This window comes from Ornithodoros turicata, unplaced genomic scaffold (assembly GCF_037126465.1).
Source record: "Ornithodoros turicata isolate Travis unplaced genomic scaffold, ASM3712646v1 ctg00000829.1, whole genome shotgun sequence".
NCBI lineage: Eukaryota > Metazoa > Arthropoda > Arachnida > Ixodida > Argasidae > Ornithodoros > Ornithodoros turicata.
In genome coordinates this window covers 947790-967324 of record NW_026999402.1, presented here as the reverse complement: position 1 = coordinate 967324, position 19535 = coordinate 947790, and the positions used below count along the sequence as shown (strand labels likewise).

The 19535-nt window shown below is 44.6% G+C and overlaps 2 protein-coding genes across 2 annotated transcripts; one reads left to right on the top strand and one right to left on the bottom strand.

Annotated features, from left to right (window-relative positions):
- Positions 1 to 2114: 2114 nt before the first annotated feature.
- LOC135375138 (serine/threonine-protein phosphatase 2A catalytic subunit beta isoform) lies at positions 2115 to 12127 on the bottom strand. The gene is made up of 6 exons (XM_064607862.1): positions 11893 to 12127; positions 9889 to 10098; positions 6595 to 6858; positions 5603 to 5764; positions 4571 to 4689; positions 2115 to 3325 (listed from the first exon to the last, which is right to left on the bottom strand). Exons 1-6 carry the CDS (start codon positions 11998 to 12000, stop codon positions 3253 to 3255), a joined length of 936 nt encoding a protein of 311 aa, XP_064463932.1. The 5' UTR covers positions 12001 to 12127; the 3' UTR covers positions 2115 to 3252.
- A 165-nt stretch (positions 12128 to 12292) lies between these two features.
- LOC135375141 (small ribosomal subunit protein RACK1-like) lies at positions 12293 to 18228 on the top strand. Its single transcript, XM_064607865.1, has 6 exons — positions 12293 to 12511; positions 12747 to 12918; positions 13089 to 13236; positions 14929 to 15135; positions 15323 to 15463; positions 18011 to 18228. Exons 1-6 carry the CDS (start codon positions 12403 to 12405, stop codon positions 18188 to 18190), a joined length of 957 nt encoding a protein of 318 aa, XP_064463935.1. The 5' UTR covers positions 12293 to 12402; the 3' UTR covers positions 18191 to 18228.
- Positions 18229 to 19535: the final 1307 nt, after the last annotated feature.

Below are 19535 nucleotides of genomic sequence, written 5' to 3'. Positions count from 1 at the left end.
GCTTCCTACATCAACTCTAACAATCTGGATATCTGCATTCACACGTATGAATTCGGTAGCTCCACCCACAACCAACGTTACAGCAATCTGAGTGTGAAACATGAAAGAACTGATGTTCTGAGGCTGGAACAACATAGAAGGGACAAATACATACAAAGCCTCAATTTGCCTAATCTTTCATCATTCTTCATCTTTCGGAGTGTGTTGGTTCAAATTGAACCGATCAAACCAATCAAACCTTTTCTTCAACTGCCATTACTCAAACTAAAATCAGTTTATTTCACCAAAGATCACGGTCTTCAGAAAGTATACCTACGGATCCATTTGTGTGGTGTACACAGTGTACTCTAGTGCCAGTATTGGCGGCTGAATTTGCACTTTGCCAAGTTCGCTTTCGGGTTTTACCCCAAGTGACAACGATGCAAATCGAGGGGTAAAACACAGGGCCCTATACATATATAGCAGAAGCCAGGATAAGAAGCGGACTACGTCGTCTGCTCGGTGCGCTATGCTACTCCCAATACTCTGTGAGAGTGCTCAACATAAGTAGAGCCTGAAGTTTTCGGGAAATATCTTTTTCTAAATCCAGAGGGTAAAAATCGGGTAAATAAACATGTGCTCTAAATTCATGCGAATTTGGGTGGAAAAACTTCCAGTATGCAAAATTCGGGGAGAAATCGGGCTCAGTTACTCAAACTAACTGTACTGGTTTGGTACAAACTGTGATGTAACTGCATTTGCTGCCAAACAAGCTAAGTGCGCATTCCTACGGACTTCACAGTGAGGGCAATTTGCCGGGTAAACATCGGGTTTCACCCTAAAGAGGCAACCTTCAATTCGGGGTGCAAATTCGGGGAAGAATCGGGTTAAACCCTAAAACTTAAGGCTCTAAACATAAGACAGACTGGAACTTCTCCCCTGTGTGCAGTTTTCTTTTTTCTTCCGCTAGAGCCGGGGTGCCGAAGTGGCAGCTCGCATGGCCCCAGAACAACAACAACAAATAATTTGGCCCAAGCTTTATGAACGGCTGCAGTGTTATCATTGGGCTCTGTATTTGTGCAGTTTATCTTGCATTAATTAGTGGTGGTGACTCTCTAACTAAGATATGGGAGGGACCGGTTGTCACGTAACAGCAGCGTAAGTTGTCGCGGACAAACCTGTCCATGTTCAGTACAACATACGTATAGGGCCTGACTTTTTAGGGTTAAACCCGTATCCGCCCGATATTTACCCCCCGAACGAAATCTGTAAAATTCGGGTTTAACCCGAATCTACCCGAACACATCCGGGTCGCGTGGCACACTCATAAGCGTGCATTAAAATAAAGTTTGATAACATTGCTAAACATTAGTTCCACGTTAAGACAAATTTTTATTAAACAAAAAAAAAAAAAAAAATCACCCGAATTCCTGATGACAGAATATGCCGTAACGGGATTTAACCCGAATACACACGAATTTTCAAATGAAAAATATCACCCGATATTTACCCCCCGAATTTGGCCAAAAATAAAACCCAAAAAAGTCAGGCCCTACATACGTATAATAATAATTTGTGGCTTTACGTCGCGAGACGACTGTTTTCTGTGATGAAGTTGAATAGGTAAATGGATGTTACGCTCACAACTAGCAAACCTCAACACAGTCCTTAAGACTGCAATTGTGCAATCACTTTCGCACGATGTTGATGCAATAGCTAAAAAGCCAAGCGTCCTCGTGACACAGCAAATAAAAAGGATTGCCGACCCTGTGATTGAGAGCCGCTCCATAACCCAAATATATATATACGTTTTTATGTCGTTCTGCGTTGTGTCGTCTGTATCAGAAACGGGCTACCTCACAGCCGTGGTATTAGGCCTGCATAGTTCCTCCGTGGTTCAACGTGGCCCGCGGGCACAAATGAGTTCAGCACCCCTGCGCTAGAGTCAGTGATTTATCGAGACCTCTCTAAACCCCTCCCCCCCCAAAAAAAAATCTGCAGGACACACCCCAAAAATTTTGTGAGATTGCACAATATTTCACCAAAAGCATGTAAAGGACGAAAATTCTGGATAAACCACTGGCTAGTGTGGATGCACAGATGTGGGGTGGGGCAAAATGAAGCAGAACGAGAAATACTGTACATCGGACTGTTTTTATTGTCAAACTTTCAGCATATTTGAAATCTAAAAGCCAGAGGAAAAATTGGTTCCTTGGTTCACAAAAAAATCTATTACCTAGATCCTTTTCCCCATACCTCACGTGTGTACATTCAAGGGCAGAAAACAAAGTGGTTCAAGCATCTCGTTTGTCCTGTCAGATAACGCGGGCAGCTATCAATTTCTCAATGAAACGGACAGCCAACCGTCAATGCTTGCCTGCATCAACAGTCCAAAAATTATCTTTATTGCGTTTCACTTTGCTCAACCAAACATATTACGCTCTCCTTTACAGAATCTGTCAATCCCGAGCCAAGCGGATGTTTCGGAGCTACAAAAAGCGTTAAATACGGTAATCAGGACAGCCAGCGGAGAAGAAACACGGTAGGGTTCCTGAGATGCACATGTAAGGGTCACAGAAACAAAAGTAACGGAAGTGAGTTTGCCACAATTGTACAGAACTTTATACCCACACTAGGGGAATCCACCTATCATGCACAAGGAAGAAAAAAAAAGAAAAATCCCTCTGTCCTCTTCGTCACCTCACGACCCTTTACTTCTGCTCTCGGACAATGAAAAGATGGAAATAATTAAAAGCGCGTCGATGATGATGATCACGAACGGCACGTGGGAACTCGACGGGGACTATCCGGACTATGCGTAACGGAACCTGAACGACAGCAAATTCCACCCACTTGGTCTACCGTTCTATGTTTCACTGCGGCAAGGACAGATCCCCCGTTGTGTACAGCGTAAAGACATCTCCCCTCAAAAAAAAAAAAAAAAAAAGAAAGAAAAAGAAAAACTAACTACTCGCGAAACTCCCGGGAGTGTGTCGCCTCCCGTCGCTAGAGAGACTCGTCGCAGTGTGGAACACCTCAATCGTTTTTACTGTTCTCGAACACTGCCAAACGCAATTACAACTGAATAATGCAAGTGCAGTTCCTACCCATACCAGAGAGGGGTTGTGTGTCTGGTTGGCGCTTTTTTTGGGGGAGGCTACACGTGCGCACGCGAGACAAAAATGTGGACGAAGAGCAAAGCAAGGGTGTCTTCTGTTTGAGGAGGGACAGGTGGAAGGAAAAGGGGGGGGGGAAGTGGGAGAGAGGGACACATTAGAGGAAGTAGTCCGGTGTTCGCCTTGTGACATGCGGCTCTCCTCTTCTTGGAGCTGGGTCGAACTGCAGGCTGTAGGGGGAGGGGAAAGAAGGCAAAATTATTGTTCCGTCCTCGTTTCGTCGGTGTATGTGTTACCGGTAAAGTGCCAAATCCAAAACCTTCAATAGAACAGTAACTCCAATACTACTGCGATCAAATTGCTTTGTTCCCGTCAGCTTTGCCATTGAAACACGTGTAAACCAAACTTCGATGTAACTATCATCATGAAAGCGCCTGCACACATTCACTGGTATAACGAGAAACATTGTGAGGAAACTATAACTAGGGCCTGACTTTTTCGGGTTTTATTTTTTGCCAAATTCGGGGGGTAAATATCGGGTGATATTTTTCATTCGAAAATTCGGGTGTATTCGGGTTAAATCCCGTTACGGCATATTCTGTCGTCAGGAACTCGGGTGTATTCGGGTGATTTTTTTTTTTGTTTAATAAAAATTTGTCTTAACATGGAACTAATGTTTAGCAATGTTATCAAACTTTATTTTAATGCACGCTTATGAGTGTGCCACGCGACCCGGATGTTTTCGGGTAGATTCGGGTTAAACCCGAATTTTACAGATTTCGTACGGGGGGTAAATATCGGGCGGATACGGGTTTAACCCTAAAAAGTCAGGCCCTATGTATGTGTTACCGGTAAAGCGCCAAATCCAAAACCTTCAATAGAACAGTAACTCCAATACTACTGCGATCAAATTGCTGGTTCCCGTCAGCTTTGCCATTGAAACACACGTAAACCAAACTTCGATGTAACTATCATCATGAAAGCGCCTGCACACATTCATTGGTATAACGAGAAACATTGTGAGTGACCTATAACCTGGATTGCCCTACATTTAGTTTAATTCGGCCCCCATATCCAAAAAATGACACTGTATACTTAGGGCCTGACTTTTTCGGGTTTTATTTTTGGCCAAATTCGGGGGGTAAATATCGGGTGATACTTTTCATTTGAAAATTCGGGTGTATTCGGGATAAATCCTGTTACGGCATATTCTGTCGTCGGGAATTCGGGTGATTTTTTTTTGTTTAATAAAAATTTGTCTTAACATGGAACTAATGTTTAGCAATGTTATCGAACTTTATTTTAATGCACGCTTATGAGTGTGCCACGCGACCCGGATGTTTTCGGGTACATTCGGGTTAAACCCGAATTTTACAGATTTCGTTCGGGGGGTAAATATCGGGCGGATACGGGTTTAACCCTAAAAAGTCAGGCCCTATGTATACTCAATCAATCATGCTTTAGTGTGCACTTACAAAGAGTACTTGAGAGCATCGTCGAGCTCCATGATGGCTGCTTGATTGCCACATCGATAGCAGTAGTTGGGAGCACTGAAGATGGTTACTACGTTGCGGTCATGGCACCAGTTGTAACCCTAGGGGAAGTACATGATTTATTTAAGTCGACAGAGACTGCTATTGTGGCTTCACCTCCGCAAGGTCTGTGCACTGATAACACAAACCCTGCGCGTGTGAAGGCAATAGAAAGAGTAACAAGTTTCAAGCTTAAATTGTAACGATTAATGATTGCTACGTGAAACTAACAAAACCTTGTACCCCAGAAATAAATACATACTTAGCAGACTACATTTTACAGACTGGTACGTAGCAGACATTTGAAGAGGTGTCTGCTGTACAATAGTTGGTCACAGTGACAGCTTTCACACTTCAAATAATAATATATAAGTGATGTCAGTACATGTTGGCCCCCTTGAAACACCACCTGTACCTGCTACTGTGCTTACACACCTCTTCCTTGCGTCGATCACATATAGCTACTTGTATGGGCATAGGAAGGCAACATTGAACAATCAAAATTTGAACTCGATGCATCCCTAATCTTAATCTACAAATACAATGGCCTTATAACATACTGGGGAAAAACCAACATCCAAATTATATTTGGCACGTGGCACATCTGGTAATCATATTGTCATATGGCACAATTTTCCGTATGTGCAAAGGAGCCTGCAAGCAAACTCCATACCCCCTACCCACATATGGGGCAACCAGATGGACTAAGCACCATACCATAGTCAGTAAAGTTGCACTCAAATGCCTGCTGATCTGGTCGCTGACTGCACCAGAAAGGACTTAATGAGCTCTAGTTTCATTTTATCCATCTCTACACAAAGTGTGTGCATAAAATTTCCTGCATGTTTGCCTATCATAGGTTAGTACAATTGCTCGTTTGCTGACACAGACACAAAGCACAGAGTGGTTTAGACACCACACGTACGATCTATACGATCTATGTATTGTAGAAAGCACTCTGGGCCCATTATCTACCTCCATGACAAGCTGGTGCGCCCTTGCTACCAGCGTGAGCCCGTTGCTGTGGTTGAAAGTTTCCGAGATGTCTTGGCCAAAGGTGTAGCCTGCTCCACGAGGAGAAATGCCCCAGCCACCACGGTCATCAGGGTCAGACCAGAGAAGGTCGCACATTGGTCCCTACAAATTCAAGTGTCAAGCGTTCGGTAAAGTAACCATTATAAATTGAGCCTGAAGTTTTCGGGAATTTTTTTTTCTAAATTCGGGGGGTAAAAATCGGGTAACTGAACATGTGCACTAAATTCATGCGAATTCGGGTGAGAAAACTTCCATTACGCTAAAATCGGGCTCGGTTATTCAAACTAACTGTAGCGGTTTGGTACAAACGGTGATGTAACTGCATTTTTCTGCCAAACAAGTAAGTTGATGCATTCCTACAGACATCCCAGAGAGGGCAATTTGCCTTGTAAAAATTGGGTTTCACCGTAAAGAGGCAACTTTCAATTCGGGGTGCAAACTCGGGGAAGAATCGGATAAAACCCTAAAACTTCAGGCTCTAATTATAAACAGAGTATGAAGTTTTAGGGTTTTACCCAATTCTTCCCCAAATTGAAGGTTGCCTCTTTAGGGCGAAACCAGATTTTTACCCGGCAAATTGCCCTCACTGGGTTGTGTGTAGGAATGCACTAACTTACTTGTTTGGCAGAAAAATGCAGTTACATCACCGTTTGCACCAAACCGCTACAGTTAGTTTGAATAACTGAGCCAGATTTCTCCTCGAATTTAGCACACTGGAAGTTTTTTCCACCCGAATTCGCACGAATTTAGTGCGCACGTTTATTTACCCGATTTTTACCCCCCCCCCCCCCGAATTTAGAAAAAAAATATTTCCCGAAAACTTCAGGCTCTAGTTATGAACAGGACAGGTGACAGGCACAGCACCGTAGGCTCAACTGACGCATGTCCGTATAGCTGGAGTAAGACTGTACGGCACAGAGTGTTGGGCATACCTCGTGAGGCACTTCCTGCAAGCGATCCAGGGCACGGATGTGGTCCAGCGTGTCGATGGATGGGGACAGCCCACCGTGCAAGCAGAAGATCTGGCCATCAACCAAGGCCGTCAACGGAAGATAGTCGAACAGGTCCGTGAAGTACTTCCATACGTTTGCGTTGCCGTACTTGCGAAGGCACTCGTCATAGAAGCCGTACACTTGCGTGATCTGCCGGCTCTCGTGGTTACCTCGCAGGATTGTGATCCGTTCCCGGTACCGTACCTACACAAGGGCTAGGGCTCAATATATGTTCCAAGTTGACGGGGGGCTGACTGGAGTGTTGCACAGGCTGGGCATAGGAAAGCCCTATTCTGGAATGCCTGAGCTGGAGCCAGGCCTCTGTACATTGGCAGGCCCGGATCAGGCCCAGCCTATGCTATGCCACCGTTACTTAGCCACAGTCAACTACTATAGCTCGCTACTCTGTATTTTGACAGGTTGGCAGTCTAGAAATTTCACAGGCTCCTGCCAGGCCTGGGAAAACCAGAAATTCCTTTGGATCGGGGGGAATAATCAGGCGAGGCTTAAAGGAGCAATGAGGTGACACTTAACATCGATCGCAATCCTGCCGCGTCTGGCAAGCTGTCCACCAGGAGTCACCACGCAAAATATTTTCGCTCTGCGGTATGCTCTCTTCACGAGGAAAAGGACTTCTCAAAGGTGTGCGGAACACTGCCCTCGCTCTGTAGGTCACCTACACTCATCGTTGTTTCGCAGGAATGCATTTTATTCATTGGAGAACACTCTGCACCGAAAAACGAAACTAATTTTGGGGCCACCTCAGTGCTCCATTAAGAATGCGGCTCGTGCAGCACTCAAAGTTGATTGATTGATTGATTGATTGATCATGTGTTTAATGGCACAAAGGCAACAAAGGCCATAGAGCGCCAAAACTATGGTGAGTGTGTCGGAGATGATTATGGGAAAGATGATGTGAGAGAGAGTGTGTGGTAGTTAAAACCTATCTACAGGTATGAGCGATGAGATTGACCAGGATAAGAGAGAGAGGAGGATGACGATAGCAAGCGAGCATGGCAGTTAAAAGCTATCTACAAGTGTGACAATGAGATATTTACATGAGGAGTTCGGTGATATTGGATAAAAGCGGAGCAATGCTTATCATCTACATCTGACTAAGAAACCCACACGTGGTCAAAAATTTAATGACGTTATCAAACGGCACAAGAGGGGTGTCACTCAAAGCACTCAAAGTGTGACAATAAGATAATGCGTAGAAGTGCTAAAAAGTCTAAAGAGGTCATGTGTCACAGAAGGGAGATGAAATCATTAGAATTACAGTCATGTCTCGATTATCCGACCACCTCGGGAGTCGTCCCTTTTCGCCCGGAGAACGAATTTCCAGATAACCGGACCACGCAAACTTCCGGGGAAACCCGAAAAATTTGGGACCCCTCTTTATAGCTCCAGAAAATAAAATAAGGAAGACATTGTTACTGTGAAGTGAGCTACTTGAAATTCGTAGGCATGCGTGTGACAGAATTCTGGTCACAGCCACGACAGCCGGTGCGTCACCCTGCTGTTCAAAGAAGTTCTTTTTGCAAATGCATTTAGCATAAGCCAAAAGACAGACGATGCTTTCAGACAGCCTGGACATTGACGTTCACATGAGGATTTCTAGCGCTCTGTGGGCACCTCTTCCACTTATCATCTATCATCTCTACCGTGTGCCCGCACACACCAAAAGGCAGTGACCTCTGAAGAAAGGGGAGTCAAACAGTACCGAATGCCCCGGGAGATGTGACCGTTTCCTCACCCTCTCTATTCTCCCCAGGTTTCAACACCCCCTCCCCCCCCATAAAGGCGTTCTCGCAAAATACGGCAGCTGACATGCAGCATTAAAAAGTCTAACATGGAACATCTCTGTATTCATGACCAGATTTCAGGTTTCACACATTATCTCACCTTATTGTCAACATGCCATACTCAAAAACTTTAATAATCACATTCGATGAGCAAAGCATGACGAGCAGTTTCCTGAAAAATGTCACTGTTAATGAGACGAGGTCACTACCAACATCACATTGTTGCACAACCTCATGGCTTCGCTCCTAGGAGCTCATTCAGCCTAATCATTGTGCATCATTGTTAGGTTATAGGTAGGGCCTGACTTTTTAGGGTTAAACCCGTATCCGCCCGATATTTACCCCCGAACAAAATCTGTAAAATTCGGGTTTAACCCGAATCTACCCGAAAACATCCAGGTCACGTGGCACACTCATAAGCGTGCATTAAAATAAAGTTTGATAACATTGCTAAACATTAGTTCCATGTTAAGACAAATTTTTATTTAAAAAAAAAAGATCACCCGAATACACCCGAATTCCTGACGACAGCATATGCCGTAACGGGATTTAACCCGAATTTTCGAATAAAAAATATCACCCGATAATTACCCCCCGAATTTGACCAAAAATAAAACCCGAAAAAGTCAGGCCCTAGTTATAGGATGTCTTCTACCTGTCTTGTACAGACACATCTGAAGGAGTACAGTGTGTGTGTCAATTTACTGAGTAGCAGGAAAGGTTTTGATGTGAACTCACACAAACATAGCTCCGCGCGTTTACCCTTAACTCGCCACTCCGGGTATAACGAGGAGGAAAATGTACGATGCCACGTCGTTGATGACGTTGCAGGGGCAACTCGTTCTGGTTCGCGGGTCAGGGGGGTCAGCGCCCTGTCCCTTTACCGCTGTAAACCAGTTTTGCCGGTTCCCTTGGAGAATTGGGGATAGAAGGAGCGGCCGAATCGTGACCGAGCCAGGAGCAATGCTTTTTCAGAGCCCCGAAAAGCCGAGTAGCAGACATTTCTCTGAACCAATCAGCGAGCGCGGACTCTGTAGCATCAGTGCGAGGTCGCAGGCAGATCACAGGCTGGTACTGCTCTCCACCGTTGCGCACGGTCGCTTTTCGCGGTGTACTTTAAATTCAATTTCTGCGATAATTATGACTCTGTGGGGTGAATTACTTCTCATGGTGCATCTTACTGGCCTACTTAACAATTTTATAGGAAGAAAACAGGGTGTTAAAAATGACTTCTGTGCTATGTACTTTAAAGTTCTGTTCCTCCTATAAAGCGGCTGAACATGACAACAACCACTAGTGCAGACAGGTAAGGTTTTGAAGGGTTGCAGAACACTGTCTCTGTTGGTGATGGCTACTGAAGAGGAATCAAATAAAATGTTCACATGTGTTACACGCATTAATTTAAAATACAACAGGAAAGCAGTCTTACCTTAAGTGCCACAAGGAGTGAGACAGTCTCCACAGAGTAGTAACCTCGATCGACGTAGTCCCCCATAAAGAGGTAGTTGGTGTCGGGCGACTTTCCTCCGATGCGGAACAGTTCCATGAGATCGTGGAACTGCCCGTGCACATCCCCGCAGACTGTGACGGGGCATTTCACCTCTTGGACATTACTCTCTTTTGCTAGGATCTCCTTTGCCTGAAAAGAAAAAAGAACGGTCCAATTGATACCCCCACTATGCAAGAATTGAGTTACGCACAGAGCATTCGCAGCAATTACAAACATACAGGGTGGCCTCACTGATACCCGCCAAGATTTTAAGAAAGACTGAGCGCACCACTCAAACGAAGTCAGCGGAATGTTTGATAGAAGCTGACAGTATTTTTTCTATAACGCCTAATTAATTAGACAATACTAATTAGCTAACTTTTAAAACGGTTGTTTCAAGGAGCCCAGAAAACCATCTGAAAGGTTTTCTGTTTCTGATGTATGCAACGTTTTTTTGTTTTTTTTTGACAAAACAAAAATAACTTACGAACATCAACGTGCGCATTCACCCTCAACTTGCTCTGCAGGGTGAAACGAGGAGGAGGAGGAAAAACGTCACCGGTAATGTCATTACGGTTACAGGAGTGACCGCACTCCAATCACCGGCTGGCGGTTTCCACATTTTTTAAAATCCCTCCCTGTGTAGAAGATGATGTGTCTCTAAAAATAGCGGGCTGTACCGTAATGATGTCAAAGTGACTCGGTCGGCTTGTTGTGGGCATTGGCACAGCTGCACGCAGTCGCCATTTTTAAACACAAATTCAGCAATATTTATGCATCTTTCCAGTATGCACAAAGGCAATCTTGCTTGGGTTAGTGCCAGCAACACCGATATGGCCCTCCCCCACATTGCAGGTTTTATTATGACACGCTCGCGTTAAAACCGTATTTTTTTTTATTTTCCCTGAAGCATTTATTTCGTAAACCAGACGACCAGGTATTTCACTCTGCCTAATGTGTCAGTATCTTGTGCTCGAGAAAAAATTCCTCTCATTCCTGCATCCTGGAACACAGTTTGTCAATGAAAAAATAAAAGTGCACAGCCGTACATCTGTATTGCGGCCTGAAATTCAACACTTGTGTACATTCACGTACATTCATTAGTGTCGTAGTGGCTGCACACTATGTAGCACTTTTTGTTTTAAGCTTTCAATTTTCCCCGCTTGACTGCAAAGCTGTACCAGGTTTTACCAAGCAATATTTTAACAGAGCCATCAAACAGTGACAGTTTGCTCATCCCCGTGACTCTGCGCAAATAAATAAAAAGATAAATAAACGAAGTACACGTACTTAAAAAAAAATATACCTGCAAAAGTGGCAGGCACAAAATCACAACCAGCAGCCGACAACTCATCCCAAAACGTTGTTGACATGACAGCCTGGTACACCCTCACTTCCTTTCGGTCACCGATAGCCTTGTGCAAAAGGACTGCACGGAACGATGTGCCGCCCTAAAGCCGCTGCAGCATTTATGCTATGTATCGGACGTGCCCGGCACGCTCCGCTACTATCAACGCAGCTTTAAATTTATGGATAAGAAGTCCACACAGGTAGAAAGAGGGTAGACGCGATACAGACGTGACAAATTAAAGCTTCAGCCACATTATTGCCCAGCTGAAGGCAGCCGTTCACTAAGCCTACACGCTCGACCTCCCAGACGTGTAGGTTAATTACCGGTAATTACAAATACACGAAAATAACGTAGATAATTGCAAAGCAGTGACGTTTGTATGATGGCACGAGAGCTTTATGCTTCCATACGATATCCAGTGAGCTGGGGAAGAACCTTACATCCATCATGAGTCAGTGCTACGGTCGGAGAACGAGCAGAATGTTGAAGGCTGTGTTAAGATTGCTGCCACAGACAAACACGGCGCTAATTATACGTTAGAGATACACAAGCACAGTCGCCAGAAACGACTGAAATTATAATTTAGGGCCTACCTTGTCACATAGTGTCTTCACTTGATTTTCTGTCAACTGTTTGCATTCATTGAGTTGTTCAATCCAAGCGTCTAGTTCCTTTAAAGCAGCCTTATCTTCTATAGACATTGTCTCGCTTGTTCCGAATTTGACGCACTTTCACTGCAATGTGTCTCTTTGGAGGAACTAACACTAGATCCACACAAAAATATCGTATTCGGATCCTCCACCGGCCAGAACCACTCCAAAATGGCCGTCCAAACAGTAACAAGAAATAAGAAGCAATTGTGTCGTCATAACTACTGCTACTATTTAAAAATAACTTGTAGAATATTTATGAATAATTATATAAATTATACTGGTATTAATGTATTGGAAAACAATAATTGCTCTCGCGCAAGCTGATGAGCGCGACTTGCTCGTCGACTGCGGTCCTTTTTCCCTCCATGGTGGGCTTCGTACAGTAAGCTTTCTTCTGTGGGAATATTGAAATCCATTTTCATCCCCTGAAATAATAAGTTATCACCCGAAATGACGGAGCAGTTGCATCTGCGAGGCACCCTTCGTGGCCACAATGGTTGGGTTAACCAGATTGCCACAAATCCCAAGTTTCCAGACATGGTTCTTTCGGCCTCTCGGGGTATGTGCGATTTGTGACGTTCAGTGTGATATGTGCAGCTGACGTACCGTAATTACAAAAATGCATGACGAAAGAGTCATGCAGACGAATTTAAATTTGACCCTGTCACATGAGCGTGTTAGTTGCTTTCGGTTTGTCACCGATCTACGAGAGCGATGTTTCCGGTATGGTGCACGGAATTATTTCGTATGGTGCGTTTTGTCTGTACTAATCTTTACTGCATGGTATGCTTCAGACAAGACTCTCATCATGTGGAAGTTGACCCGGGATGACACAAACTACGGAATCCCCAAAAAACGCCTTCGTGGCCACGGCCACTTCGTCACCGACGTAGTTATGTCCTCGGACGGCCAGTACGCCTTGTCCTGCTCCTGGGACAAGACACTACGTTTGTGGGACCTTACTGTGTGAGTCCCAATCTCCACTATACACTGCTGGTTGTGTTCAATGATTATTTATTCATGTATTAGCTGATGAATGGTTGTGATATCAACATACCTTGTATGAGAGCAGTTGTCCTTTTTGCTATCCTACGGATGAGGTCCTATCGTACTACAACAACACTGTTCTTGCCCAGGGGCCGCACAACGCGTCGGTTTGAGGACCACCAGAAGGATGTTCTGAGTGTGGCCTTCTCCGCTGACAACCGCCAGATTGTGTCTGGTTCTCGGGACAAGACCATCAAGCTGTGGAACACGCTGGCGCAGTGCAAGTATACCATTGTGGTGTGTATCCCAGCATTATCTTAAAAAAAAAGAGGCAGCAAGAAACACTCGGGATAGTTTTTGCACTTATACCATGTCAATGGTAAACGAATGGTGATTGAACTGAATGGTAAATGGATGCTGCTACGCATCCATTTTGAGTTAAAATTGACTCTGGCGGTCCTCGATTCAATGGAGGTTTGCGAAACGCCATTGAAGCTGTCAAGGTCGCTCGGAAACCGTCGATTACAACTTCGCGATCTCCAAAGAAACACATAATTACAGACCTACGAACAAGCTGAGACTAGCTCTGTCCAGGGACAAACTTAACACATAGTCTCCAATTGCTTTTGTTACAATTGCAATTACTTATAGACTTTGGCACGCAATAAACCTGCACAAGGTGCTATGAAAAGTCTCTAAATTTCAGTAATAAGTTATTATAGTCGTTGCATGGGACTGGCATTCGCAAAAATTACCTTTCTACTCTCAACATCCACGTGCTGCACAAAGTCTGCCTCCTGTAGTCGTACAAAAATGCATATTATGTTCTGACTTGTGATTCGAACAGCATTAATGTCTTAACTATTAACTATAGATGTCTTTTGTCTGCTATGCGAAGTTATGCTATCTTGCTAGCTCGAGCTAGAGTAGAGTTCAAGTAATACGACATCACTGTTTCGAGTTGGAGTACTTGGCGTTCCATTAAATGATAGGTAATGCGTAGAAGCAGGAAGACAGATATAAAATTATAAATGCTTTATGAAAACAATGTGCCATCTGAGGACACCATTGCTGAATGTCTTGCAACCATAAGAAGCATAAAGAGATTTACTGTGTAAGAAAACTAGTCTTTCAAGCACTGGTTTTTAGGAGGTGACAACACAAAGAATGCACTGAATCATGGTCATACCACTATAAATTTGAGGCATACGTTGTTGACAAGGATTTCACCAGGAATTACAGTTAACGTTCATGGAAGATACAGAATTCTGCAATCCCCATGGCGACATAAGCTGTGACCACGTTTGACTCTGTGGTCCAATACAGATTCGCACACCCTTAGTCACAACCTTACCTATATATAGGGCCTGACTTTTTCGGGTTTTATTTTTGGCCAAATTCGGGGGGTAAATATCGGGTGATATTTTTCGTTTTAAAATTCGGGTTAAATCCCGTTACGGCATATTCTGTCGTCAGGAATTCGTGTGTATTCGGGTGATTTTTTTGTTTAATAAAAATTTGTCTTAACATGGAACTAATGTTTAGCAATGTTATCAAACTTTATTTTAATGCACGCTTATGAGTGTGCCACGCGACCTGGATGTTTTCGGGTAGATTCGGGTTAAACCCGAATTTTACAGATTTCGTTCTGGGGGGTAAATATCGGGCGGATACGGGTTTAACCCTAAAAAGTCAGGCCCTACCTATATACTAGCTGGAGATGTTGGTGAAAGTAGCAATTTTGCTAGCTGTTTCACATTTGACTCTCACTAGGTTTGTAACAGCCCTCTTTGCAGGTACTTTTCTTTTTTTTGTAGCATCTATTTCGTTTCTGGCATCAACCAGCTTAACACTGCGAACTTACAAATTATAATGCTTCATATGTTTAGTATATTGATTTTTTTTTATCATGTGTTGTGCAATCAGTTAGCTATGAGGAACGACTACACTACCCCTTACTTACGCCAGCCTTTTTACGTGTGCATGTAGGAAGATGGCCACAAGGACTGGGTTTCGTGTGTGCGATTCTCTCCAAACAACAACAACCCAATCATTGTGTCGTGTGGCTGGGATCGTGTGGTGAAGGTGTGGAACCTCACCAACTGCAAGCTCAAGACGGACCACAACGGACATCGCGGATACCTTAACACCGTGACGGTGTCTCCCGACGGATCCCTGTGCGCTTCCGGAGGAAAGGTACCTTGGCTCGGAGGCTCTGTCGAGCGTCCTTTCGAGCTCTGCCCAGTGATTTCAAACTATTAGCCGAACAGACGGTGTGGCCTGACCTTTGTGTCCTGCAATTATGAGGGCGGTCAATGTTTGCTGTTACCGTTAATGTTACTGTTTTGCACGTCGCCTTCACTGTGTCTTTTCTACCTTGCAGGATTGCAAGGCAATGCTGTGGGATTTGAATGAGGGCAAGCACTTGTACACCCTGGATCACCAGGACATCATCAATGCTCTGTGTTTCAGTCCCAACCGCTACTGGCTGTGTGTGGCCACTGGGTCCACCATTCGTATTTGGGTGCGTTGTTTTTCTGATCTACTGTATTAAGTAGTAATTTTTGCAAGGACTTATTTTTTTCGCGAAATTCGCGACCTGTTCTTTTGTCTGTCCTGTTCTCTCTTTTTTTCTTTTTTTTTTTCACGAATTAGTTCTGCAAAATATTCGAACCAATGACAGGAAAATACGTGAACGAAATATGTACGAAATTTGACCCGGGATACTGAGGTAACTTATGTACATGCGGTTTCTTACGCTATTACACTGCATTTCTTTTCTTTTTTTTTTTTTCAGAAATATTTTTATTTATTTTTTCAAAATTTCTGCAAAATTTTTTTCACAGTGTACCAGGTTGCCTGCACCCTTACCCTTTTGCCACACTGCATTGCCTGACCAAGTGTTCAGTTCGCTGCTGCAAATGGAGACATTAGTTACGCCTTCACGTACGAATCCCGCGCGGATATAGGCGTCCCATGATTCCAGTTCCTTGTAAGCCTGGATCATCCAGCAGATGTGTATGTACTCTGCCACGCGGATAGGCCTTTGTAAAAGTTGCCGCGTCACTATTGAGTGCCAGTCGCACCTGCTCGATGCGATGACGGGAGACAGGGCAATACGGCAATGACACGGATACAAGCAGAGTAGGACCCCCCCGACGCCCTCGCAATGCGCACTATGTTTTTCGCCTAGACTATTAGCCGATGACTCCTTGGCCTGGCACGTGTAGCATGGACTAAAAACACTGATGCGCGAGCTGAAAAAACATTCACCGCTTAGTGCCAAAGCAAGAAAGATTTCCGTATAATTTCGACTATAGCTCCGTAACGGAATCGAAGTTTTGAATTATGATAACAAGTACGAAATTAACATGGCGTATAATGTAGTTTGAAGTCAACTTGTTTTTGCATTTTAGTGGAAAGCATGCTGCACTTTTAGTCTACAGGTTCCAATGTGCGAAGTTAGATCATTAGTTAGTTGTGTGTGCAATCATCTGCTATATAGTTCTTGAGGTTGCTCTTGAGTCTCCTGCGCTGCAACGTTGACTATCGCAAACTCTCTCCACTCTCGTTTAAAACAGTTGCTGCACTATAAGACACGTTTACGTGAATACAACGCAGGCATACAGAGAAACTGAAAGACTTTTACCATTTACGTGGATGCGCATGGAGTCCAGTGCAAAGATTGTGCCACACCATGTCATGTCGAAAGTTAGAGGCGCACTTCTGCAAATACTGCCACCTTTGGGCTAAACGTGAAAGTGTAGTGTCTATGCCGCATTTTCATGCATTCTTCAAAATGAATCCTGCTGTATGACTGCAAGCCCGTGCGTCCCCCAAGATGGGAGGAGATAACATGGTCACTATAATCTAGTATGTCATCAGTGACACACACGCAGTAGATGAATGCTGCCCTTGTTGACAAAATACAGTAAACTTCCGTTAATTCGACCCTGACGGGAACGCGAAATTTGATCGAATTATCCGAAGGTCGAATTAAAGAATAGGCAGAAAAATTGTAGAGGTCAATGTCACCTTTGTGCATTCCTCTGCTGTCGCTCACGCTTGAAACGCGCATTTCGACACATTGCACATAGAGCACTCTCGCGCGCGCTACAACAACATCGGTGCCAGGCGTGTCCTGCCCGTGCAAAATGGCGGAAGCGAAACTGTAGACGATTTCGCGGAAAGCTCGCAGTGTGCGTGCGTGCACGCACCCACCCACCCACTGAATGCGCTCGGTGATATCGTCCTCAGTTTCGCTTCCGCCATCTTTCCCGGGCAGGACACGTCTGACGACGACGATGTCCACTTCCACGAAGTCATCGAAATTCGAAACTCGTCGAGCGCACGTTGTGTATCGGACTGTTGTTGCACGAACAGTTTCCGAACGAAAGCCCGGTGAAACGTAGAACAATAAACGGAAAGCAAAAACGAGAAAGAGACGTTTCCTCCTCGCCCGGCACGAACCACCACCCACCACCACCAAATGAATTGAGTTTTAGTGCATCGTACGCCATTGGCTTTGCGTACGCAAGAGATGCGTGGTGGTTCTGCACAATGCGCGAAGCTCTATGTTTTGCGCGTGCGCAGAACCACAAACGCTATCGCTTACGTACGCAAATACGATAGCGTTCGGTGCACAAAAACTTGCGGTTATCGGAACGGATCGGTACTGTTCAATCGTCGTCTGCCGATCTGCCACCTGAACTTTAGGACGAACTTTATCTTGTATGTGCGGTGCGGGCGAAGCGGATGCCTGGTTCGCGGACGCATCGATCGAGTTACACGATGTGCACTGATTTCACGTTCGAAATAACGAACTTTTTTATCAATAGAGGCATACGGGCATTTGACGGGACCTTCGAATTCGATCGAATTAAGCGGAAAATCGAATTATCGGAAGTCTACTGTAGTATTTTCTTGTGCCCAGTGATGAATAGACTACACACAAGTGCAGCTGAATGCAAAATGTAGACAAGCTGTCCTGCAATGCTGAGGGCACTTTAAGAGTTAGTCTCTGTGCATCATTTCTTTGGTCTGGCTAACCTGCTGCTTTTATGGTTTATAGGACTTGGAAGGCAAGAACCTTGTGGATGAGCTGAAGCCCGAGGTGATCACTACAAGTGCCAAGGCCGAACCGCCTCAGTGTATCTCGATGGCTTGGTCAGCCGATGGACAGACACTGTTTGCAGGCTACACCGACAACGTTGTGCGCGTCTGGCAAGTCTCCATCGGTACTACGCGCTGATGGATGTTGTGAATGGAATAAAAATGAGGTGCTCCGAATTATGGGTGTCACTTAACCTGGGTCATGATGGACACTAAAATGTCTACACATGAGCACTACCGCAATTTTCAATTGGGTACCGTATTGTCTCGAAACTGAGACGACCCCAGAGTTTAGGGTACACTAATTTGGAAAAAAATGCAAACTGGGATTGGGAGGCAGAATAGCAGTTGGAAGCAATGCACAATACAGTTTATTAAATTCACTGCAGTGGCACCATTTTTGATCTCTCCCGGGTTGTTTTAGCCACCTTGTAACACTTATTTCCTATACTTTAAATTGTTGCTGTATTTACGAAAGTGTTAACTTTTCATCAAAATGCCGGAGACCAACGCCATGACAGTGAATGACGAATGAACACCGTCCCTATTGTGCCCGTATTTGCATCACGCTGACAACACGTGATATCGGTCGCGCTATTGGCCGATCTCCTCACCCGCTTCAGCCTCTCCCCTGACCTCGTTGTGGCACGCATATTTGTATACAAGACGACCCCAGACTTTGGAACACTGGATTTTGGAAAATAACGTAGTCTTATAATCGAGAAAATACGGTATACATAGGGCCATATTGCTTAGGGTAAAACACGAAAATGAATTTGGGGGGAAAAGCTTTGGAGACAGTCCCCGAGAGATGTCCCTCATCATACTAGCCACCTTATTGGCGACATACTTTACAGGAAGTTCTTGGGATCCCTTTGAAGCACCACTGCTTACTGCTTTGCCCAATGACACGATGCGCGTGTTTGTAGCTGCTGTCCAGATTAGCAAAACAGTCAGATACTGCTTGCTCTGCTTTCCGCCATGACGAGCGCCTTTGACGTCGCGAGTCTTGTTGGGAAGCATTTGGAAGAACAAGCCAATCTCATCCGACGTATACCTGATGAGAATGTCTGGAACATGCCGTTCAATCCATGCACACTCTTCTACCCTATTCACAAAGGAGCTTTTGCCACTGAGCGTCTTCTCCACGATATAGTGGTGGTGCTTGAAGCCATCCACCACTGTCTTTAAAATCATCACATCCCAGCATGGCAACGAAGTCCTTATGCTTGGTAGTTTGCTGTAAAATGGCATTACTTACCGGAATGGCGTTAGATCTCGTGTCGAGAAACCACGTTAACGGGGACTTCTGTACGATATCATATTGTGAACTCCTCTACCACTTTCTGTCGTGGTCTCTTACCCTCAGGATGTTCCCCTTGTTCTTCAGAATCGTCGACAGAGTGCTAGGCGATATACCATAATCCTTAGCCACCTCCAGCTTCTTTCTTCCTGTTGACACCCGCCTGTTTCCCAGTTTTCAC

What these genes read in the sequence shown, in the direction of transcription:
- LOC135375138 (XM_064607862.1), bottom strand. Translation starts at nt 12,000, where the DNA reads ATGTCTATAGAAGATAAGGCTGCTTTAAAGGAACTAGACGCTTGGATT. An exon ending in CGCACCAGCTTGTCATGGAG is followed by an intron (nt 4,690 to 5,602) that starts GTAGATAATGGG and finishes TACTTCCCCTAG; the next exon opens with GGTTACAACTGGTGCCATGA. An exon ending in GATGCTCTCAAGTACTCTTT is followed by an intron (nt 3,326 to 4,570) that starts GTAAGTGCACAC and finishes CTCCCCCTACAG; the next exon opens with CCTGCAGTTCGACCCAGCTC.
- LOC135375141 (XM_064607865.1), top strand. Translation starts at nt 12,403, where the DNA reads ATGACGGAGCAGTTGCATCTGCGAGGCACCCTTCGTGGCCACAATGGT. An exon ending in CGTTTGTGGGACCTTACTGT is followed by an intron (nt 12,919 to 13,088) that starts GTGAGTCCCAAT and finishes GTTCTTGCCCAG; the next exon opens with GGGCCGCACAACGCGTCGGT. An exon ending in GGTCCACCATTCGTATTTGG is followed by an intron (nt 15,464 to 18,010) that starts GTGCGTTGTTTT and finishes TATGGTTTATAG; the next exon opens with GACTTGGAAGGCAAGAACCT.